This window comes from Blennius ocellaris, assembly GCF_963422515.1.
Source record: "Blennius ocellaris genome assembly, chromosome: 10".
Taxonomy (NCBI): Eukaryota; Metazoa; Chordata; class Actinopteri; order Blenniiformes; family Blenniidae; genus Blennius; species Blennius ocellaris.
In genome coordinates this window covers 12487393-12512733 of record NC_137659.1, presented here as the reverse complement: position 1 = coordinate 12512733, position 25341 = coordinate 12487393, and the positions used below count along the sequence as shown (strand labels likewise).

Sequence of the window (25341 nt, the reverse complement as noted above, 5' to 3'; positions counted from 1 at the left end):
ACGAACCAAATACATGAATGTAAATGGCATCGTGCAAGTAAATAATCTAATTTACTATAAAACTGAAATAACCACGCACGGCAGACTTGAAGCTGGAGCGACTGAGCCGGTGTTCAGCACCTCGGACAGCGACGCGCATCGACACCGTGCGTAACAGACGTCAGCAGCGCAGGGAACAAGCGCAGCTCCCAAAACTTTAAGGTGGACTCCTCTTGCATGAATCTGCGAGCGAGGCGGGTGGAGGCTATTCTCGTTGAGAGACGCCATCACCGCCCGATTGGTCTGCGGCCGGATTTCCATGCAGCTCCCTTCCCCACCCAACCACCGGCGCGCCCCACTTCCCCCGTCACGTCAGCTGCTGGCGAGCGGGCAACGGTGATTTAAATACGGACAGAGAGGGAAGGTGTCTGTGTGAGAGACAGGGGCGTCTCTGCAAACAGTCACAGTTTGCATTGTGGGCTGCTATACGTTGCCGCAAAGCCCAACCAAACTTTTTTCTTTCTTTTTTTCTTTCTTTCTTTCTTACTTTCTTTCTTTTTTTTTTTTAACTCTTCGAACACCCCCCCACTTCCCCTGAACTGAGACAAAAAGTTTTGAAATCCCAACAAACAAACTATCTATTATCCCACAGTTGTGCTTGACTTTTTTTTTTTTTTTTTTTTAATACTTGAAATTTCTTTTCAAAGCAACAAGTGTTTGAGCAACAGCTCTGTTCTTTTCCCCCTACACAGAACAACAGAAATGCCAACGACATATTAGCCGCCGTGGCCGCCCAGCGTGCCGCCGCAGTGACCGCGGACTGCCATGATCGTGTCCAACGTGAGCCTGAGCGGCTGCGCGGAGGTCAACAGCGCTGTGTGCGCCGGAGCCGGGGAAGGGCACCTGGGGGGCGGATCATACCGGACCACCCTCACCCCGACAGGGAACCTCGTCGTGGCCGTTTGCCTGGGCTTCATCGGCACTTTGGGACTTTTGAACAACCTGCTGGTACTCGTGCTGTTCTGCCGCTACAAGATGCTGCGGTCCCCCATCAACCTGCTCCTGATTAACATTTCCATCAGCGACCTGCTGGTGTGCGTACTCGGGACTCCGTTCAGCTTCGCGGCCAGCACACAGGGAAGGTGGCTCATAGGAGAGGGGGGATGCGTGTGGTACGGCTTCGCCAACTCCCTTTTCGGTGAGTACAAATTCTTAAATTTGGAAGGAGACAGTAATCACGGGTTGCGGTAAGTCCGTCTTCTATTTGTATTTTAGATTCATTCGTGAATGCTGATGCGCGGATCCTCTGTAGAGCTGTGCGCTTGATAGGATTGATGATGTGAAGCTTCATTAGAGCCATCGATATGTTGATTTTTAAAGAGCAAAATATAATCTTTGATTGTCTGCTCACAAAACGCACTTAGTATTATGGGCAGTGGCAGATCAAACTTTCATCCTAAACCATACAAATCTTCGTAGCACAATAAAATACTAAGAATAACGAGAACTGCCTATGAGACGCGTTAAAACCAAATTTCAGCTAATTGATCGGTTTGCAAGTCACGATTTGTAACCTCTATTTTCTCTTTCTCTCACGCAGTCTCGTGTTCTTTTTAATGGTTTTGGGTGTGATTATTCTGCAGCTCCCCCGAACAGAGGTCCTGCTAAAAGTGCACAACCATTCATAATCTTTAATTATGTAGGCGCAAAAATATGCAGTGATGACGATCATGAAGTTAAAAGGGTGCATACCCATTGTCACGGTGCGTTCACACGCAGATGTGCAGATCGTGAGGGTAAGTTGTATTAAAACGTCTTGTGAAAATATATCCATGTCGCGGTGCGGGTCATTGCGTCCAGATCTGGCTGCATGACTTCCAGTCACTTCCAAAGCTTCATGTGCCTGCAATTAATCTGACTGAATAAGACTTCTCTGGATATTCAGCAGATGGTACGCTCATACCGGAGCTTTCTAATGAACCGTCAGTCTGTGAAGAGGTGTCACAGGACCCTCAGCTGGTGAGTTGGCTGCTGTATGTAAAGCATGTGTGCAGGTCGCTATTAAATGGCCGTTAAAGCCTTGTTACAGTGTGTGCTTGAGGCGAAAGGATCCTCCTCACTGTTCATTTGGCTGCCGCCGCTGCTGCTGCAGGGTTGTAGGGGGCTGCGGGGACACAGACGGGCTCCACACGCAGGCTATGTGGTACAGGAATCACATCACCAGCATTTGTTGCAGGATAAAATCACCCGGGGGGCATCTGTAATGAGAAAAGGGACGCTGGTCTACCTTTTGCTTGAGAGTGCTGATATCGATGCAAATAGGGCACAATGATGCAACTGAGAATAAGTCAGGCAGTCACTCATCTGGAACGGAGCCAGGATGTCATGCCGAACTAAAAAAAGACCATTTTGTTTAAAGCCACACCAGAAAATACAGAGTTTTGTCTTAAACGTACACTAGTAACTGTATGATATCAATTTTCTTAAGGCATTATAGTATTCAAACAAACTGTGAGAGTGTGGGCCATCTGGATAATATCCGCATTATCTTCAATTTGAGGAAAGATTAATTGCAGCATAAAATATGTTCTTCTGTCATTAGGAGTCCTTGGCCTGATTTAAAGGTCTTTAATGAACAGGCTGTCTTGCAATCAGCACTTGTAATTGCTTTAAAAGCGTCATGCCATCCAAATACCCTTTGAGAACCAGCAATGTGAAATAATTGATTCTGAAAACATAGATTTATACTCGCCCGGACTTTAGCCCAGTGTTATAACATTGCCACTACCGTACATCACACGTTGTTTGCTCAATTAAAGTCCTAAGAGAAAAAGAAAAATGCTGGGGACACATCAATGGTGAAACCTGCCTTTGCCAACTGTTACAAATCAGCAACAAGTGAATTTTATCACAAAAAGCATTGTGGAAGATGGATAGGTGGACAGATGGATTGAATATAAAAGTAAATTCATCCCTGAAAGGTTTGTATTTACAGTCAGATGTACATGCCATCAAATTACTCTCATTCACACTGATCACTGCGCTTCAGTTAAGGCAAACAAAAAGGCAAATCATTGTCATATAAAATGTCTTATCCAATGTCCATGCATTAAATTATATATTATAGTGTAGAGTATGTTTCCCTTTTGCCACTGGTTTGCAGCAGTGAAGTTCACATCAGTTAATAAAATCTATTGGATTTCGTGGCCAGCTTCCCTTGAAAGCCAAAACTGCATTGGTAACTGAAATCAAAATATATCAATGATTGCAGAGGGAAGAGAAAAACCAAACTCAAGCATTCAAACTGAGGACTGAAGTTCTCTTCTGAATAATATTAATAAAAAGAAAGCAGACTGAACATTGCATGCTCAAGTTCAGGAATCAGCGACGGTAGCTTTTCTCCAACCAACTTTGTATAAATGTCTGATAAACCTTGTACGAAGGGTTCCCATTCTTTCACTTTAGTGAGTCTCATATCCTGAATTGTAATTGTTTTTTAGCCCCTGCCAACTCCAAAAGATCTGAGCATTAGAGCTTCTCAAACTTGCTGCAACTAATCAATTCAAGCGTGCAACAAACCTACTGAGAAAAAAACGGTTTCTCGATAGTTTGGATCATTTATTGTGATTTCAAGGCATGTTGTTGTGAAGATTTATTCATTCATCAGATACAGGTATTTTTGTATTTCTTATTGTGTCACTATGAATACAAGGTCCCTGCCCTATTTACATTTCTACTTCCCTGGCTTTTGTTACTACGCCACTTTTTTTTGTCGACTGTCTCATTTTACGAGTGTTATACCAGGATTAAGTTTATGCGCCATCTGGAGATATCTACCAATAACCATTCATGAGGACCCAATTTAATAACATCTGTTTGACAGAACTTCTATGTCTTAACTTCTAAGATAAGCTTGTGTGTGAGAGCGATAGAGAGAGGAAGAGGGATGAAGATGACTTGGAGTCATAATGAGAGCTTCCATTGGTTCTGAACGAGTAATTCCTCAATGGGTTCATAGAAACAGAGAGAGGGAGGGTCAGAGAAAGGAAAAGTGAAATTGATTGTGAAGATGGATAATGCTGAGGGCGAATTTTGACAAAGTGACTGTGCCTGTCTTCACAGAATCTCTATAAAGCCTTTTTTGGGTGATTGATGTTCCTTCAAATTAGAGGGCATCACTGTCAGTGACAAAAGACATCATTAGCTCAGTGTTAGCATGTTTTTTTTCTTTCTTGCTACCTCTTTTTATTCATTTGGATTTTTAATGCAATCTCTGACATTTTAGATTTTTGGAAAACTGATGATCCTCTGCTGTTCAACTATAATAGTTAATATCAGCTGAAGGCAATTTTTAAAGACATTCGGGACATGTACACACATGCTTAAGATACTTTTTTTTCTTCTATGTCAGTCAGCATCCTTTCACTCATTTAGTTGCTTCACCAGTCCTGCCCAGGTTTTTGTATTAGTTCTCTCACTGTCGTTACTGTCTTTCTGCAGTGGAGTAACAGAAGGAGCTGGTTGCCTCCTGCCATCAGTGGTCTCTGCAAACAGTCACTGATTCATCTTGCATGGGTTTCTGTTCTTCACCGACATCAGACTGCCCCACTGTCCATAAACAGCAACGGCAAACAGCAGCAATAAACAGCACACGTATGGATACAAAAGTAGGGAATATACATTTACATGGATATCATGCCTCCACCGACTGCACCTGATTTGACTGATGTTCATTTGTTAGTTGGTATGGAGGAATCTCAGCAGGGAGAAAGAAAACAGAACAATGGAGCTTCACCATAAAGGTCAGAGCAAGTGAGCTGGCTAATGAGCCCGGGTTTTAAATAGTGAATTAAAGGTCTTGTAAAGCAGGGACTAAAATCTGTTTTGGGGCTGATAGCTGTCTAGAATAATCACATGACATCACATTAACATCAGTCATACATTTGCAAATGTGATGAAAGTTCTGTTATTTTGAATGCTGCTGATAGATAGATAGATAGATAGATAGATAGATAGATAGATAGATAGATAGATAGATAGATAGATAGAGAGAGCGATAGAGATAGATAGATAGATAGATAGGGAGAGAGAGAGAGAGAGAGAGAGAGAGAGAGAGAGAGAGAGAGAGAGAGAGAGAGAGAGAGAGAGAGAGAGAGACCCAGATGGGATATTTAGAACAAACATGACTTTGTTCAATCCTGTGTTTTTCATTCAAACAGTCTTTTCCTGGATATACAGTATCCAATGAGATGAGTGATCCTAGAGCTTTCTCATAGACAAATGAGATAGAAACAGTGAGGGTGCATCACAGAGGCAGCAGAACAAAGAATCAGCTTTCTTTTTCATTTCAGACATTATCAGATCATAACATGTTTCATTTCCGAATATTAGATTCAGCTGCTGCTTTTGATCCTGCCAGAGGACGAGAAGATGGATTGAGGGTAGTGTTTGATTTCTGATTCTATGAAGTTACCGCCAAAGTTGTGTTGGTGTCTTTCACAATGACATTACATGCCCTCAAATAAAGATTTCCTTACTTCTCCACGGTGCTGTGTGACCACGGACAGTGCTGTACTCATCAGGAGGTTGACCATGATCTGGGACCTGCTGATGTAATCTAGTTATCATATTAGAAGTGATGAATTATAATCAGCTGTAGCAATTTTCAAGAGCTGAAGGACAGAAGGTTTCTGCAACATAATGACTGCAGTATTCAATTTCACTGCTCTCCATTCTGTATGTGAGTCGTCAAAGAAGAGCTGCCACTTAGCTCGCACAAATTTGAAGTGTGATTTATTTTGGCAGTCACTCAACGCTGGTTAGTAGAAACTGGGAACATTTATATGCCTCTGTGGTCTCAGAGATTTACAACAACACGTGCTCCGTTCCTGACCCGAAATGCATGACCTCAAAGAATTGACTACAAATAGCACACAGTAGAATTTATGATCTTTGTGCCAAACCCTTCTTGGCCAATACTTAGCCTGTCTGTTTTTTATGTATTGGGAAGTAAAGTAGTATATCTTCCACATAATTTGCACCAATACAAAAATGGATGTCTGTGAACATTATATGGAATATGTCAACCCGAGTCAAACTGGTTTAAAAGCCCAAATGAGACAAGCATGTTTGGTGAAAATGCTTTAATCTGAGTAGTTTAGCTTAACATGTTAGAGATTTTGATCTGTTTACAGAGAGTGTGTAGAGAAATATCAATTAAACAAATAGACATAAGCGATTTCCCTTTTTAAATTAAGATGTGATTTGTTTTTCTAAGACATATTTCCTTTGTTCATGTCCACCCCTTTCATTTTCTTCTTCCTTCTACTTATTTTTTTCTTTTTCTTCTTCCAATATTAGTAGGTAGAGTACAGCATTGGTAAATGATTCCTAACAGGAATCTTTACATTCTGGAATGCACCTAAAGTAAGAACTGTATTAAGTTTGCCCTTCTTTAAGAGGTCATAGAAATCAATCAGAATTTCTCCTGAAAAGTTCTCATTTGAACAAAATGCATTTCTTTATGGTCCAGAATCAGTTTCCTCAATCAGCTTTAGAGTTTGACCATATACAATTTGTACTTAATGTGTGCTTTAATGTTATGTTTCAGCTTTAAATATTGCTCTTAATTATAAATGAGAATACATAATATAATTACTATTTCTAATCAATTAATATAATTTCACCTATATGGTCCTTGCATAAATCCACACAAATCTCTTGAATTGTCTTGACTATATATCTAGACGTTGGTTGGCAACAAATGCAACAAAGTTTAATCTCTTGTGAAATAAAATTAAAGTTGCGATTTGTATTTCTAAACAAACTTTCAGTGGTATATCATAGCTTCAACTCCACATTTCTCATAGCTGCCTGATAGTGCCGCCTTGCAATTCAACACCTGAACAGACATCCAAGAAATGTAACGGTGCTCCAGATGGTTGGTGCTCTCCCAGTCTATAGATAGCTTCAAAATATTCCCTTTTTTATTATATAAAGTATGTAGTAAGCTTTTTCTGTTGTGGAACGTTCCATTATCAGGTATTTCGTCAAATCTGTAGATTTCAGATGGACATTGTAAACTGAGTTCAACGAAAGTTTCCACGTTCAACTAGGAGACTGCCTTTCTATATCACGACATCATTCTGCACAACAAAGCCAAACAGTTACCAGAACTAACATTGACCAAATACATCAGGGAACAGATGAGAGACTTTCAAGTGTTGTTACTGCACTACAGCAGTATTTACAGACGGCAGCCAGCTGTTAACACTTCCTTCCATAGATTTCTGCTGAAAGATGACATCAGTCAGTCCACCTGCTGTGGCGGGGGGACATTTCTCCCACTGTTTCATTTCCGACCTCATAGGGAGCAGATGGAGAATAGCAGAGGACAGGGACATTTCTGACAAAAGTATGTGGGGAGTGTATTTTGGGTTGGGTGCGATCAGTCAGCCAAACTGCAACACAAGTGGGTTGTTGTAAAATTCAGTTGACTCTGTAAGATTGAAGTAACAGAGTAAATAGAAGTCTAAAGCTAATAACATGGGTTCAATAACTGAGGGTAACAGACAAGTAAAACTCAATGAAATGCTCTAGTCAGGCATATATCCAGTGTGGCTGGTCAGTATATTTTGTATGATGCAAGCACACAACAAAATAACACCAAGCACACTGCAAAACCATTGCCTTCAATTGCAAAGTTAGCATTTGGTTCCACCTCTTCCTCTGGCTCCCTCCTTCTGCCTCCCATTCTTTTTTTTACTTTCAGTAAAAAGCCTGGACTGCCTTTAAAAGTAGAGGGCACATCAGGTCCCCTCATTGCTGCTGAAAATCAATGAGCATTAGGAAAGGCTCCATAGATCATAATGACTTCAAAACAAACGCGCAAACAGGGCAAAATACGCTAAGGGGCCAGCGTGAACACAGGGCTCCTGCCTCTCTACCTCAAAGATGGAGAGGAATTAAGAAAAAAAGACATTGTGTGTGTTCATTGACTGGGTAGTAGAAGATAAGAGAGTTTGTCATAATGTCTGCGCTGTGTTTCACTGCACTACTCCTGTTAAAGAGAGACACCACAGGTTGCATCACTGTTTTTAATGTACAGCTGTGCAGATATGCTGCCGCTGCTGCTGGCATGCCCATTCAAGCTGAATTATGAGGTGATATAATTTGCCGGTTTTACATCAACACAGATTGACAACACAATCATTTTCTTCTCATGTAACCACCCTGTATGTATGTATGTATGTATGTATGTATACATATATATATATATATATATAGTGAAATTCATTTCGGCTACCATAGAGCGATGTAAAGCCCTTTATCACAGTGACTGTGTATGTTTTCCTCCCTATAGCATCACTAGAGAAAAAAAATAACATTTGGGCAGGCGGTGAAATGCAGTCTCTGTTTTATGATCCTATTAAATGTGAAACACCCAGCCAGGAAAAAGAAGAACCAAAGAACAGAGTGTACACTTGTTTTTTTTTTTTATAGCAAACTCAAACCGATACACATAATGGTGACATATGTGTGTCCTGTCTACACTATAGGCATTGTATCCCTGATATCCCTGGCTGTCCTCTCCTATGAACGCTACAGTACCATGATGGGCCCCACCGAGGCCGACTCCTCCAACTACCGCAAGATCTCCCTGGGCATCACTCTGTCCTGGGTCTACTCCCTCATCTGGACCATGCCACCACTCTTCGGCTGGAGCCAATATGGTCCAGAGGGGCCAGGGACCACCTGCTCAGTTGACTGGAAGGCCAAAACAACAAATAACATATCGTACATCATCTGCCTGTTTGTCTTCTGCCTGATCGTGCCCTTCCTGGTGATTGTGTTCTGCTACGGGAAGCTGCTGTGCGCCATTCGACAGGTGAGTTGATTTCTGATTGCAAACATGAAACGCAACACAGCTGAGCTAGTTACTTTTTATACACGAAATAAAATTTCAATCTCTCTCAGGGGGAAATACGAGGTAAAATGATCAAAGTGTGCAAGAGTGGATTGTTAGGCTTTTTCCTGTAAAAGTTGTGCCTTGAAGTGTAGTAAGAGGACAAGTGTTTTGATTGGACTCTGGATAGAATAAAATTAATCAACTGAATTTTGTCTGCGCTTACTGCTTTGGTTTTATAGTCTGCAAGTACCACTGCTGTGATTTACTCTCTCAACAGAACAGAATGTATCTGTAGTGAAGCTCTGAAAAACAACCATATATACACCTGAGCTTTATACACTTAAGATCAAGCAACAGGACAATGAACATTCAAATACTCTGAGGAATCCCTCACATTTTTCTGTTCAGAAGTGTCTATCAGGCTGCTCCTATGTTCAGGGCCCACCACAGTGAGTTATTGAAACTTGCACTGCAGACATGGCAAGTTCTTACAGTCAGTGTCCTTCCTGTGACAACTGGGATTCCAACCCAACGTGGAATCACAATTAGAATCACAAAGATTTTTTGTTTTTGCCAGGTACTATAAAATGTACATTTCCACAGTACAGGGATTATCTTTTGGTGTGAGGTGCAAAGACAAAACTCACAACACGAGTTATGTGTTGAAGTGCATGACCATCTCCACTGCTGTTTTCAGTGCGTTAAGCTCGAGGTTGTTTCTACTCCACCATGACACAAGACTATATGCCAACTCCTCTCCATCAGAGATGAGACCGATGAGGGTGGTGTTGTCCGTGAAGGGAGAATAACAGAGGAGAGAGGACACACGCAGCCTTGGGGGAGACCCGGTGCTGATGGTCAAAGTGTCCAATAAATGCTGCCCCAGCCTCTCAAACTGCCATCTGTCCATCAGGAGGTTTGTAATCCACCTGCAGAGCGGGTCAGACCAGAGCTGGGATGATGGTGGTAAAAGCTGAGAAATCCACAAACAGAATCTTGGCGTAGGATCCTGGGGAGTCCAGATGCTGTAGGATGAAGTGGAGGGCCATGTTCACAGAGTCATCGAGAGGCTGTTGGCTCTGGGGGCAAACTACAGAGAATCCAGGAGGGAGTCTGCAATGAATTTGAGGTGGGACAAGATAAGACATTCAAAAGTCTTGGTGACCATAGAAGTCAGGGCGATAGGTCTGTTGTCCTGTGTCCTGTGATCTTTGTCTTTTTGTGCACTGGGACGATGGCTGAGGTCTTGAAGCTGACAGGCACATGACAGGTCGACAGAGAGGTTTGTATAAATGTCGGTAAACACTGGAGACAGCTGGTCTGCACAGTGCTTTAGGATGGAGTGGGAGACCAGTTTTGGGCCTGGAACCCTTCGGGGGTTCAGTTTTTTTAAATACCCACTATCAGGCAAATTATTTAAACGCACCACTCTTGCTTAAAGATTCTAATTATAAATTAATGCGGTTGTATTGTCCCCCTGATTGTATTTTTATTTCTATTTAATTTAAGCTCAAAAATTCCTCTCTAAGGATGTTTTGAGAAAACTTCAGGTTTAATGTCTAGATTCATTGTATTTCACATCTATATAAATAAGTCATTGGTTTCCTTTCAAGAGGCTTGATGAACACTTACTGGACTTCAATTCATCTGGTGGCCCCAATATATAGTTTATATGTATTATGTCTCTCACGTGCAAATGTAATAACATATTTCAAGTGTTTTTAGCACAACAATGATACCCAATAATAAATCAATCCCATAGGAGCTTCCATTACTCAAGCTCTCACTGAGTCAACAGAGGTAAAACCAAATTTAATAAACTAAATTCTATCAATATTTTAACCATTAGATGAAGCTTCAAATAAATAACCAACACAAAAAAACACCCTCTCTAATATTGAGTTCTGTGATTTTACAATCATAAGTTTTTTTTTTTCTTCCAAAAGGCTGGCTTTTCCACACTATCACATAAATAGTACACATGGATTCGAGGTTATGAAAACTCATTTCAGCTGAATGGATTCACATTAGAAAACAAACATTTGTTTTCACAAGTTAAAAATAAAACAGCAATAACACTAGGAGTGAGGTTTTGTTCAGGTAGCACAATAATAATGATATCAATGGTATGATAAAAACAATTTTGTTCCTCAGCTTGTGTCAGAATAACAATCTGATGCTGCATTTTTTTGTGACAGAGTCCAGAGCTGAATGCAGATCAAAACTCCAGTTCAGTGGTCAGAAACAAAATCTCCTAAAAACTCCATAGACAGTGCTGCATTCTGATTGTTAAAACCATTGTTTTTCCCTTTTCAGTTTGAAGAACTTCCTCCCAAAGGCCTGAACCACTGAACCAAAACCTGCAGCTGGTTTATGAACACTTGTTTTGCAGCTGATTTAGTTTGTGCCACTATCAAACTGCTGCCTCACAGTGGAGCTAATTATAGTTATGAACCATAACTTGAAGCTATATTACACTAAAGCGAGTGAGCCTGCAAAAGTCTCTGTCTGTGTTTTGGGTAGTCGAGCTGTACTATCAATAGACAATCACACTCGCACGTTTTATTTGTGTTCATGATGTGAGACAACTCCATGGAACAGCTAGTGCATGTTGCACTTGTTTCAGATTCAGGATAACATGATAAACATTAGAGCCTCTATTTATTCCACATAGAAGAATATAAAAACCCATTAGTGACTCATACTGCTGCACTGGATGACACATTTGTATACTGGAGACTAAGAACCCAAAAAGTAATGACTATAACAATCACTGTCACAGTCTCAGAAAAAAGAAGTGCAGAAAAGAACATTAACATGTCAGCATTTGACCTTTAAAGGAAGTTATCATTACAATATGGTGTTGTGTGGTCATTATATTGAGGAAGCGGAATAGTCAAGTTGCATGCCTGCTTACCAAGACATGAAAATAGAATAGAATATAAGCCCATTGCCCATGGCCATATCTTTGTCAAAACAAGACACAAAATAAAAATTAAGCCTACAAACATAATTATAATTTTAAAAGGAGCCAATTAGTTGCTCTATTGGTGTTTGTCGAACATTCCAGTGCAATCAAATTGAAGTTGGACAATATTTCTGTGCAGTTTGGCTTGTTTTTTCTTCAAGTAAGCTTCCAACAGTCTGATCCTCAGGTGGGCTCAGAGGTCGGGTTGGTGTGTAACATTTCGGAGTTCATCCCAGACTCTTACATGCAGCTCTTGCAGAACAGACGCCTGAGGGTATCAATCCTACGTACAGCATGTCACGTCTATGTTCCATCTCCACTGGCACTGCTGCCCTCGCAGTAATCCTGGCAGCTTTGTATCGCCTCCACTAAATAGGGGTAGCTCATTCAAGTACCATTCTAAGAATCTATCATACCCATTTCATTCTGCGAAAGATTTCCATTCATGGTATTTATCAGGGTTAGACCTGGACACTGTAAATGTATTCTTATCTTAAACAGGTTGTGCTGTCAAGTTTAACCAGCAAGCAAGGTAGCAGATGGATCAGCTTTCCTGAGCATGCACAGATGTCTACTTTAAAGATGCACTCTCTGTTATAAGTCCAGGGAGCTGTTTTCTAAATGAACTGCAGTGTTCAGTCTTTGTAATGGACAAACATGTAGTCTATCTCAACAGGATGAGCCACTGAGGTGTTTGTAATAGTTTTAGGAGAGCAACAGGGCTCAGTGGCACAATATGAGGATGGATGAGTGTAACAGCAGCCATGTCTTACAGGAATCAGAAGAAAGACTTAACACACAAGTGTAGGATGCATTACAAACCAGTTCTTTTCTATATGATCTAAGGTTAAGATTGATTCAGAGAAGCTTGAGAAGTATTGGGCCCCAATCGCACTCATGGATATTCAACAACAGTTTTCTGATGTAGGCTGAGGGGGAGAGCACATTATCCAGATTGTGTTTTCTGAGATTTTTTTCCCCCTATTCAGACCTGTTTGGCTGGTGTGTGTTTCACGAGGAGATTGTGTTTGCTTATTCAACACACTGTCGCACCGTGACTGACTGCGGGAATATAAGGGGAGACAGTATGGAAGCTTGCAGGTGCTCTGGCTGTCTCAGAGAAAAGCAACTCAGAAACACACACACACACACACACACACACACACACACACACACACACACACACACACACACACACACACACACACACACACACACACACACACACACACACACACACACACACACACACACACACACACACACACACACACACACACACACACACACACACACACACAGTTTGTCAGTATTGTGTTTCTGTAGACAAGCGATGAGTTATGTGAAGAGCGTGGATGTACGCAGTGTCTATGTATCTGGGTGCAGGAGCATTCTTGTACTCTTTGTCTACCATGATAAGCTGCTCAGCCATGTGTGAAACTAGGCGAATAACGATTAACCTAATAACAACAGTGAGGTCCTCTTGCATGGAAGATTATTTTTGCACTCCTTTCAGGGTTTTTTTCACTAAAAATGTCTGTTTCTTTCACCAGTTACCTTTTCTTTTGTCCACCTTATCTGGTTGCTATCTCTCCTCACCAGAAAGCACACAGAGTTCTTTGAATGGATGAAGGAGGGGGGTTGAGAAAGAAATAGTGTTACTTTCCTGGCTCTCTTTGTCTTTATCTGCTTTTCCTTCTTGCTCAAATATCCACTCCAAGTCAGTTTCACCTCCTTTGTGCCCTCTTTGTGAAAGATTACACATGCTTTCTTCTTGGTCGTATTGACTCACCGCGCTGCTCAGTTTCTCTTCCACTGACAATGCTGTGTTAAACAAAGTCTCTCCTATCACATTGTGTGTGGTAACACCAAAATATGTTCATTTTTGTTCATTTACGCCTAAAAGAGCTGAAATCAGCTGTTTAACGGTGTGAAGCTCACTGGAGTTGACCACACGGAAACTAACCTGAAACTGATATGAATTATTTTTCTCATTTCTATTCATTGGATCGGCTGACTGGGAATATGATGTGGTCCTCAACATCATCATTATTATGTTATGCAATGGTACACTTCTTTTCAACCCTGGACCACTTGCACATTTTTACAGATTACATTTCAGGGTCATATCTGGTTTATTTTCACTACTTCGTCACCTCACCTTATTAGCATTGAGTAACGTACCGTACTCGGACCAAGCAGAGATCTGTTTATACAAACCTGTTCAATGTGATAGCGGCTAGTGTGGCATCCTGATAAGCCTGCAGAGACTTGTCAAGGAGACACTTGTCAGTATATGTAGAAGTGACTCCATGGATACCTAAAATCCCCACTATTGGTAGACAGTACAAACTGCAAATGTCTTCAAGACTCCCCACAGATGTTGTACTATCAACTGGTAGTCAGAATATAAGTGGCCCTCTTAGATGTTCCTGTCCAATATGTATGAGGGACACCATTATTACGACAAAACAGCGAAAGGGGGGAAATTGAGGCATGTATTTCCATGCCTCAGTCTACTCTCGCTTTCCATAAAGCTTACAGCAGATATGGAGTTGAACTCTTTTTGTAGACCCTCCAGGCTAATGAGGTTGGTGCTCCAGTGCATCTTGATAGTTTGCAGGGAATACTTGCAAACTACCAAATGTACGACATTGACTGTTTTCCACCCAGGAGCACTGTGCTTCTATGAATGCAGAAAGCCTCTATTTTGGTTGGGCGGAAAAAAAAGAAGCATATTCGATTTTGTAAAACAAGTATATTTTATGACATCCATCTCATGGTTTCAATGTATATTTTAGAGAATCATAATACATTTTTGTGGGCACATACGTTCAGAACAATGACATCTACAGCATGGGTTATTGTGTGTCACTGGCCAGGATGGGGTCACGACTGGCCAAAGACTGTTTGTCCATCTATCGAGCAGTTATGATAAACTTTGGAATATGTGTATGGGTTTCTAAACGTGACTTAGTTTGATGTTGTATGTTGCTGTTATGTGAAATGTGCATTGTGCTGAGTTCAACAGTAAACAATGTAATTCACTCTGTTCATCATCTGTTGGCTACAGATTAAGAGAAGACATGCAAAAGGGGGAGAAAAGATACGCAGACAGATGAACAGAACTGGTTGTATGTGTTTGTCAGTCTTGCAATCTCTTTTTATTTTTCCATTTTTCTCCCTCAAATAGGAAATTGAAGTCTTTATCTGTACAGACAAAAGGCACTGGTTGCACCTTGTCAGGGATCCCAGCTACAAAATCTCTCAAGAGTGATAAAACGCTTCAAAAACAGACAACAGACAAGATTGAAGTCTTTTTTTGTATTAATGGTGATGGTGATTTATTATGATGGCGAGCAATGGTACAGACACTGACTTATAAACTTAACGTGGTTGTGAGGATAGCAAAGAAAGGTCAGGTTTGATAACAACAAATATGAGTCATAACAGTGGTTTGGCCACTGAAAAAGGAAAAAAAACGGAATCAGGTTCAAAGGAGAGTGAAGAGTGCTACTAGCAATGAGAAAGATGTTAGTTTATTAGAAGTTAATCAATGAAGACACAGTGTAATATCGTATAATATCTAAAACTGTGTTAGTATATGTCATTTAATGATGCCAGAATTATCAGTAATGCTATCCTTCCATGTATTAATATTCCGTATCCAGCTTAATCAATCATAAGCGTAAGAATGTTTTGTTGAGACACAGAAGACAGGTAGAGAGTGATGAATGGAAAAGTTTTGCTACTTTTAAAGACACACAGTGAATAGTTTGTTCCTTTGGTCGAACTGATCCGCTGCCAAATATTCTTGCCAACACTGGTATCAAGCACTGCTGGTTCGGTGAAAGCAGGACTCCATCAAATGTGCTGGAACATAAAGTTTGTGTTTTAACAAGGTGCTCCTTCTGTGAAGTTTATGCAACCTGCACAACCACATAAATCCACCCCAATGAACACTCAGTAAGGTGAAGCTGCACAGATTCACAATAACTAAAATTTACTTCCACCTTCTCTTGAACAATGCGCAGTGACTCTGGTAAGAGTTCACTTCAGGAAAAGTTTTTCTCTACTTGCACAAATTAATACATATCCTATTGAGGTTCAATGCAATGCACAGTTTTTACATTCACTCAACAGTTATGCATCGAAGTTTCTTTACTTTTCAGCAATTTAAGTTTTGCTCGCAGAATAATTAACTTTGAACATGAAATCCTCCGAGAGGAGGGTGTTACTCCCATAGACAGAATGAAAAGTAATTAAACCAAAACATCATCATGAAGTATCTAAAGCAGCTGCATTGAAAGCAAAGATACAAGGTGCTGTAGTTGTTAATACTTTAGAGTCATAACAAATGCCTCTGAACTTCTATTCTGGGCTTGCAAGCCTATCTGTTTGAGGTGTCTGTGTTCTCCCAGTGTGTATGACTATATTTCTGTGTTAGTGTGTGTGTGTGTGTGTGTGTGTGTGTGTGTGTGTGTGTGTGTGTGTGTGTGTGTGTGTGTGTGTGTGTGTGTGTGTGTGTGTGTGTGTGTGTGTGTGTGTGTGTGTGTGTGTGTGTGTGTGTGTGTGTGTGTGTGTGTGTGATACTCTGTCTGTCTGTGTTAGCCCTCGCATGTACTTGGGGAAATGTTCAAGGTGGACCCTGCTTCTTTCCAAACATCAGCTGCAATTGGCTGTCAGATGAAGGGCATAGAGCAGATAGATAGATGGCAGCTGTCCATATTTATTGAAAAAATAAATGCTCGTTAGCAGTTTTTATGCACTATAACAGGTAAATTCAAATGCATTAAACGATGAGACTCACCAACCTCAATCTTCTACACACAATTCCTTGTCAATTAACAATGAATTAACTAATCTATAGCTGTATAATCAGTGGCTGCTAGGTCAGGATGTGAAACTGGGTAGAGATTGAATATTTAATAAACCACTGTGACTACTGTATATCACTTAAGAGTAGTGCATCCCTGAGCGATAAGCACAGTTTGCTGAGAATAATAAGGGGATTAGTGTGCTGAGCCTCTTACTCCACTCGTCTTCTCACACCGACATATTACAGGTTCATAAGATAAGACAAAAACATGAGAGAGCGGTGAAATGCTCGTTTTTTTACTTTAGTTTTATGACAAAGGCACCACACGAGCTGTGTGCTTGTTGGTGAAAATAGGCTTTTATAAGCTACAGCTTTAATAGATATGATTTACATGCCAGGTTTAACATACTTTACCTTCATATTGCAATTGGGATTTAGAAATTAATCAGGAAATGAGACACATAATCATTTGGTTACTAGTAATTGTTGCCACGAGTTCAGAAGGCAAAAAGTGATGATGTTCAAGCGAAGACTGTTCGCTTCTGTAATTCATGATTTCCTTAACTTCAACAAAGGCCTTACTGAGCTTTCATTCAACAACAAACTCATCAACAAGAAGCATTTTCTCATGAATCGCTGCTTCAGCAGAGCCACATGGATACATCAAGCTTAAAGTGATTCGTATTAAACCAGAAAAGAAGAACTAAATATGCAGACGCACACAGAGACACCCATCAAGTGGTCTTTGGTGAGATAACCAGACCTCCCTTTCCCTTGGCTCAGAATCTTTACCCTCAGTCTGAATTCATTACGTGACTCATGTGTCACAGTGGATGTCGAGTCGTACTCTCAAGTGCTGAAACACTTCTCCAGCATCCTGAAGGCAAGGTGGCAGGGGAGGTAGAGGTGGAGACAGGGAGGGAGATGAAGATATCATGAGGAAGCCATGAGGGCAGGCAGAGATGAAAGTGCCATAAAGAGAAGGGAGGAGGGAGGAGATGGAGGAGAGTGACAGACTGACTGCTGGGTCCTAATTTTGTGTGTGCCGGAATGACAAATAGTGACCTTGCACTGATCAATGTCATTAGCCAAAAGCAGATCTCCCCTCCACTTTAACCCATTTGATAATTCGGTGACCTGCTATCATATCTCACAAAAATAAGTGAGGAGTGCCCCAGAGGGGCAATTCTAATGCAAATTTGAAGACGTGTTATGGATTAAGAACTGACGCTTGTGCCTCCGCCTACATCCACAAACCTACCTGCAGTGGTAAGCAAATAGTTAAGAGAAACTTTTCAAACCTGATTTGCATATTTATTTGCATATTTTAAATGGACAACCTTGTACAGTACTTGTATGTTTCAGCCGCAATCAGTGAAGCTGCCACCTACATGATTAATCATAAATCCAACAAACATGGAAGTCCAGGATAACTATAATGACCAACACTTGACAGGTTTACCCTGGAGTTGGCATAAAAATTCAACACATCAAGACAACATCAGATCATATCCTTGAAACTCGGTGTCTAGAATCTGATCAGTCCATATTTTTGCTGAATAAAGGTGCCCACTCAACTTTAACTAATGTCCTCAAGGATATTACAGTGAGGAGGACACAGTCGACATGATGATATGGAGGTACAAAACACTCAGCTTTGGGCATCCCAGAAGATTTTAGCTCGCAGGCAACTTTTTGTAACTTATAATCAGACCCCTAGGATATTCCTCTGTGTGTGTGTGTGTGTGTGTGTGTGTGTGTATGTGTGTGTGTGTGTGTGTGTGTGTGTGTGTGTGTGTGTGTGTGTGTGTGTGTGTGTGCGTGCGTGTCCATGTTTGTTAGACATAAAAAAAAAAGTAGTAGGATTTTCTCATGTTAAATTATCTTATGAGACAGTGTAACAAAGGCTTCATGTGGGGTTGTTTATGCAACGAATCCTGGTCAATCAAACAGTTATTAATGATTACTGTCAATGTGAAATATTGTAGTTTCAACTGTAGGATGGAGGAACTGCTTGCTTAGTACATGGTTACAACTGGTAATTCAAGTTTTTAGCTTGACAAATAAAAAATGGGTTTCTTCCAAAAGCTGCATATAATTTTGTGTTAATGGTGTCTTTATTAAATTTGGAGAGTCAAATCACCCCAATACCAAAAAAACTACATACAGAAACAATGTTTTCTCACAATGAAACAAGTGTGACTCCTTCTTTCTCATCTATATTACCTTGAAAAACTAATTTTATAACACACCTTGGTGACATGCGTAATAGCACAGCCTACATAATGTACTTGCTGATAAAAAGTATGATTATCTTCAAGTTATATGCTTTTAATAAGTTCCTGCAGAGATGACTGAAGGTATATGTGTCAGTTCTCCAACCTCCTGGCAATGCATATGTATCTAAGATGTGCAAAAAAAGACGTTTCTCAAGTTCATGCCCCTCTCCTGATGGCCAATAGCAGCAAAAAGTCTCAGAAAAACTGATAGGTGACTGCTGGCCTCAATGGAGAAAGGATCCACGATGACACATTGCGTCTCTGGTCACGCATTATTTAATAAAACAACCTGTGGATCAGGTCAAAGTGTGCTGCGACCAATGTTATTTGCCACTGCTCTTTACTTGCTTCACATTAGGACCCCTGATGTTCCTCACACAACAGCGAGTAAAAACCCACTCTACCAACATCCAAAGTAAATGCACACACATAGTTGTCGCTACATAGGGGAGTAGACACAACTCTGAAAATACTTCTTGGCGACCTCTCGGGCCAAAAATTGCCAACACCACTGTCTAAGAAGAGCTGTAATGGTGAATAGTGGGAAAATTAACTCAGGCTATACGCTTAAATCACAAATGAGTTCTCTGTCAAGTGGATACAAAGGTGTAGCTCTTGTTCTGTTGGTGTATTGGATAGAAGTATGCTGTATTGCAGCGTCTTTGATTAATTTCCTCACTGTCGCCTCCAACTTCCCTCTGGATTCTAGTATCTATCTCCAGCTCCATTACCACTATCTTTCCTTACTGTATTTTTATGTTTTGCTTTTCTTTTGCGTTTGTGTATTTCATTAATGCTCTCACCTTCTAATTTCCACACCAGTGGCTCACTCATTTGAATCTTTGTGCGGGAACACACAGTGTGACAACGGCTCATTTCTTTTTCTGCAGACACCGCTACAATCCATTCTCACTCTCTTCTAAGCTGTCTTGCCCTGATTCTCCAGCCACATCTCCGAGCTTTCCATGTGCCGCACTCACATATTCTTTCCCTTACACTGCCATTACCATCCATCTTCTTCACCTTGGTTGTCTCGGTTGCCATTATCATTTCCATTTGCTCTCCACCCCTCATCGCCTCTCCAGAAACCAACCCAAAATGTAACATTTGTGAAACAATGATACAGATGTTGTGCAACATGCTCAACAAACTGAGGCAGCAAGCCTTGATTATGAATGACATGCATATGCTCAAATGTTTTGTTTGAATCAAAGTGAACGATGAATATGGTTATTGCTTTCCAAAAGTAAGCCAACATTCCAACAGGAAAAGAAAACAAACTGAAATAAAGTTGTTTTTTTTCCTTTTCTGGATTAAACCTGGAAATTAAATTCTGTATTTGAATCCAACTTTTTATTTTGCCCCTGTGGTTTACACTCCTGAAACAACATTTTGTTGTTGTTGTTTTTTTTTTTTTTAACATACACTTTGTTCCCAGTGGAAATCTAATGAATTTGTCAATCTAGCCATATATACAATTTTATATAATTCAGGGTTGCAGGCATTTTGACCTGATCCTATTGGACTCTGGGCAAAGGCAGGATGCTCCTCTGGACAAGTCACCAGTCAAACACAAAGAGTGAGAGAGACTCTTCCACTGTCTACAGTCACCAGTCAAAAGGCATACACAGAAGAAAAACATGCACAATTCACACAGAATGACTGTGACTCGAGAGCTGCTTGTGACTCCATAGACTTTCTGTAATGACTCCCTGAAACGGTTTCAATATTCTGAATGTTTCACTGAAATATTCAGACTACAATGTGGGAATAAAAACACCAGTAAGCTCAAAATTGTTAAAAATAGCAAAGCCACAAAAACCAGAATAGCTAAAAAAAAAAAAAAGAGAGAGAAGAAAAATACACCAACAACCATTTAGTTACATGTAGAACAGCAATAATTCTGCTTAATGTTGAAAAATGTGATTAGCGCTCAAGAACAATGACAAAATGAATTCAGACCAACACAATTTCCAAACGTGTGTGGACTTTCTGCTGATCTTTCATTGTGTTAGAAACTTTATGGCGTCAAACACCCACTCATTTTGGGATAAACAAGTCACAATATGTAGAAGATACAGCAGATATTTGATTATGTGATCATGCTTGATTTGACACGTTTTTCCATAAATTCTCTTCCTGATGCAACCTGAGCAGTTCTGGCTGAAAGGCTTTGCTTAGTGGTGAAATTCCAGCAAAAGTGTTCTTTAATCATTATGTTTACCACTAATAAAAGATGTAGTCAGTAGCTTGATCCCTGAAGTGTAACTTTGGGGTTCCTGACATCTGTTGACCCCTCATGGATTATTTGTGGACATTTAAAGAGCCATCATTCACACCCAAGCCCTGTCATCAACAAGTACATGCTGATAGTTTAATTGATATCTGCATAGTGAGAGATACCTCCTCTGCCTCTTTCTAATTATGGCCAAAAGCTCAGCCAGCCCCTGAAATCCATTAGGAACCACAGAGGAGTTGTATTTTGGCTTGAGCAGTCAATGGAGAGTGGTGTCATTAATTTTACACTTCTTAATGATCCCATGTTTAGGCGGGCTGGATGCGGTCATTGTGCGGCAGTAGATCACAATATGTTTAATGGGTTTCAACACAGCCTTAACATTCACAACGGGTGAGTTCCTGTGTCCTCTGAGATATTATCAGCCTGAGAGTCATACCTGAATCAACCCGATACTCACCTCTATAAAGATCAGACTAGAGTGTATTTGTATTTTTTTTTTTTTTTTTTGATTTACGATGCATACAAAAATCGAATTAGCCCATTAAGTGTTGTTTTTTCAAACATGTTCACTTGCATATTAATTTGAGACATTTTCACATTATTGTTCAGCTTGTTGCCATGTTATTGATGAGCTTGGGACTAATACATTTTAAACGACTATTCAATGCCTATTAACATGAATAATGCTCAACAGCTTTCCAAATCTGCATCTATTCTATTCAAACTGTGTCTGATTTTTCCATTAAATTCCCTTTATTGTTTGCATGTAACCAACACTGTAATTGCACTCCATCCTTGATCTGTATAACAAATTACCATAGCAAAAAAATGCTGTGTTGTTCCAAAGCAGTTTTAAAGGAGCCTTTGTGAAGAAGCAGATAATGAGAACAGACAATGGTGTGTGAGCACCTTGCATGGCAGCTCACTCATGATGTGCTTGTGTGTAAATAGATGAAAGTGTCATATAAAGATCAATGAGACTACAAAGCTCATTTACCATTTACCAGGGATAGTATTTACTAGAGATGTGCGGTTGTGTGAGGATGGCAATATGGACGGATCATGAGTACAACATCTACAGCCAACGTTTAGCCATTAATTATTGACACTTGAGCCATGGCCCTCTATTAGGAGACAAAGTTTGAATGTCTGTGATCATATTGCCACTTACAGTAAAAGCAGATCTGGTCACTTATGCCGAAAGAAAGAGGGGAGAGAGGAAAAAACAAACTGGGACATGAAAATCTAGAAATATCAACCTATATTCTCCTCATGCTAAAGCTTTCATGTTGGTGCCCTAAAGAGGAAGGCATGGCACTTTCATCAAAGTCAGTGAAAAACTATAAATCTCAACGGACAACCACTCATATTTCTGTTGTATCCTGTGGAGATAATTGCAGACCTTTTGTTTTTACAGAAAAGGAAATGCAGCTGGCCTGGTTGTCAGGAAATTTGACAGAATTACACATCTAAATGGAGCTCTGGTGGCTCTTTCAAAGAACCTCGAGTTGTGCACTGGAATAAAGTCCATTTCTCATTGGTAAATTCACTGCCAATTTCTATTGTGTTTATAATATAACAAGTCTAATATTGGGGTCAAAACACCCCTGACCAACTCAGATCTGGTGGTATCTGGTATCACGATGTTTGCAGCAGCTCATATATATGCTGGCATTGCGAGGCGGGGTCTCTATTGGAGGATGTGCATCAATAAGCTTAAGTGATTGACCACTCTTCCTCCCTTGGACTAATCTAGATAATATACTGACCCCTGCCTTGCAGATGGGGAACACCCCATAAGAGCTGCGGCTCTCAAGATGCTCTGACCCAGTTGTTTAGCCATCACACTTTGTCCTGTGTGAAACTGATCACACTTTCCAGTTTTTGCAGCTTCTGACATGTCAAATTTAAGGACTTACTGCTCACTTGTTGCCTAATAAATCCCACAAATTACCAAGAAGCACAGCTTCTGTGATGTTACTCATGTCTCCTGTTTAGGTGGTCATAATATTATGGTGGATTTTTGTGTCAGTGAGCTCACCATTCATTCAAACCATTTGAAGGCATTTGTAAAAAAAAAAAAAAAAAAAAAAAAAAAAAAGATAAAATATTTGGTTAAATCCAAACCTGAGGCATGTGGTACCTTTTGTAGCTCCTGAGTCTCATTACATCTTTACTGGTCTTTCTGAAAGCAAACAGTCGTCTCTTTGTCTTCTCACGTAGCCAATCACATGTCCTTCAGTAGCTGTTTTTGAACATAAGTGATGAAGACGTTGTCATGGAGAAACTTGGAAGCAAGAACCAAAAACATAATTTGACTGACTCCAGAAATTCAATAAGAGGAGATAATAAAATTCCTCAGGTGATAATTATCACCTGACATATCAATAGATGCCAATAGGTAGGAATGCAGACATGAGAAGCCACAGTCTGTCCACTTTCTTTTTCTCCTCGGTGCGTGTCGGTGTGTTTTGGGGGTGAAAATCAGGAGAACCAATGTTCCTATTTGGTAGTTGTTTTACTCTTTACTCGCACCCCTGGCTCTCCATCTGTCCTGACCTGGGAATCTGTGGCCTAATTGGACTATCTGAATGTGAAACAGCCTCTTGTCTGGCACTGCCAGCCTCTGCAACCATCTGTCTGTAGGATGTAGCAGCGTTTCAGTGTGGGCCGAGACACATGCGTTCACACTCATCCATTCAGCAAAGCCACTCAACGGTGATGCCTTCCCTGGAATTATAGCAGGCCTCCTCTGCCATATTTTACATGCCGCAGGTTTATTGAGGGTGGCTGCCTGCAACAGTGACAGCGGGTGCCCGCCTGGCTCCACCCCGTTCATTTTCCTCCCCAGGATATAAATCTAACACACCTCTTGAGAATTCTACAGTGGAACTGGAGCAGTGGCCACATATATATTATCGCTTTGATTAGGTTCTTCCTGACCCATTTTCATCTGTTCACTTTATGTCTGGACCTCTATTAGATATTCTGTAGGCATATGGCTATGTTGACTTCTGCCATAGACTGCTTTCTCCATTTCATTACTCCTCTTCCTAATATTGGAAGTTCAGTTATTTATTTTTGTGTAGCTTCTGATAGATTTCTGTTGTTTATATTACTTCACACGCACACATTGATGGTATATCTATTAACTTTGTTGAAGTTGGTCTCATGAGACTCAAATATCATCCCCGAGCTTCACAGCAGCTGATTAGCTTTAATTATGCTTGGATGGGAAAACGTCCTCTGGGATGTGGTGACGGAAAACTCTAACATGTTTGGGAAAGTGTTTACTTGGACTTCAGTATGCCAGTTACGAGTCTTTTCTCAATTTCATAGGCAGGAAAAGGTATTTATGTGAAACTTCCTCCTTGTGGGGGATATAAATGTTTCGTGTTGCAGATTTTGCTACAGACTTTGGATGCAAATGGATAAGAGACAAAACATTAATCATGCCCTCTCTTTTGACCCATGTCCAGGTTGAAGCGAAGCGAAGTTGCGGCGTTCACAATTGAAAGTTGTATTTGTTAAAAACTTCCTCAACAAAATGTTTACCATTTTTTCTCAGCAGGCTTGTTAATAAAGAATAAAAACTACACAATTGTTAATTTAAACACACCAAGTACATCATTTTGGGACATTGGGACTCAAACTCAAACTCTGTCTAACGCATAGAACGCATAGAAATATTTGCATGGTTGGACTTCATATCACATAATTTTAGTTGGAACTTGATTTCAATAAGAATTCTAATAGAAACAGTGAGAAAGCAGCTGCAAAATCAATGCGCATCTATTATGTTTATGTCGGTCTATTCTCATTTGTAGGTTCATGCTAAGAAAAATCCAGTACAACAATACATATATGGCAAGTTGTAATGTAGTTTTTTTTTTTTTTTTTTTTTTAAACAGCTTATTGCTGAGAGTTAGGATCCAGCTAAATAATGAAGTCTACCTGATGGGACCTTGCTAAATAATGCCACTTGGCACAAGTGTGTGAGGAGGGTCAGTTCTGCAATAATTTCATGATTCTGATGGTTCCAAATTTACATTTAAAATCTTTGCAGATTAATTTTTATTTATTTGTCAAGCCTTTAGATTTGGAGTGGAGTTCACTTTAAGTCATTGAAGTCTGTGAACAGGTCCTTAG

The 25341-nt window shown here is 40.4% G+C and overlaps 1 protein-coding gene across 1 annotated transcript in view; it reads left to right on the top strand.

Moving 5' to 3' along the window:
• Positions 1–804: 804 nt before the first annotated feature.
• tmtopsa (teleost multiple tissue opsin a) overlaps positions 805–25341 on the top strand; it is a gene marked incomplete at both ends in the record, with an annotated part of 54832 nt that continues 30295 nt past the window's right edge. Inside the window, 2 exons of the mRNA XM_080504156.1 lie at positions 805–1177; positions 8538–8866. Of these exons, the coding sequence (XP_080360282.1) occupies positions 805–1177; positions 8538–8866 (702 nt within the window). The remainder of the gene's footprint in view (positions 1178–8537; positions 8867–25341) is intronic.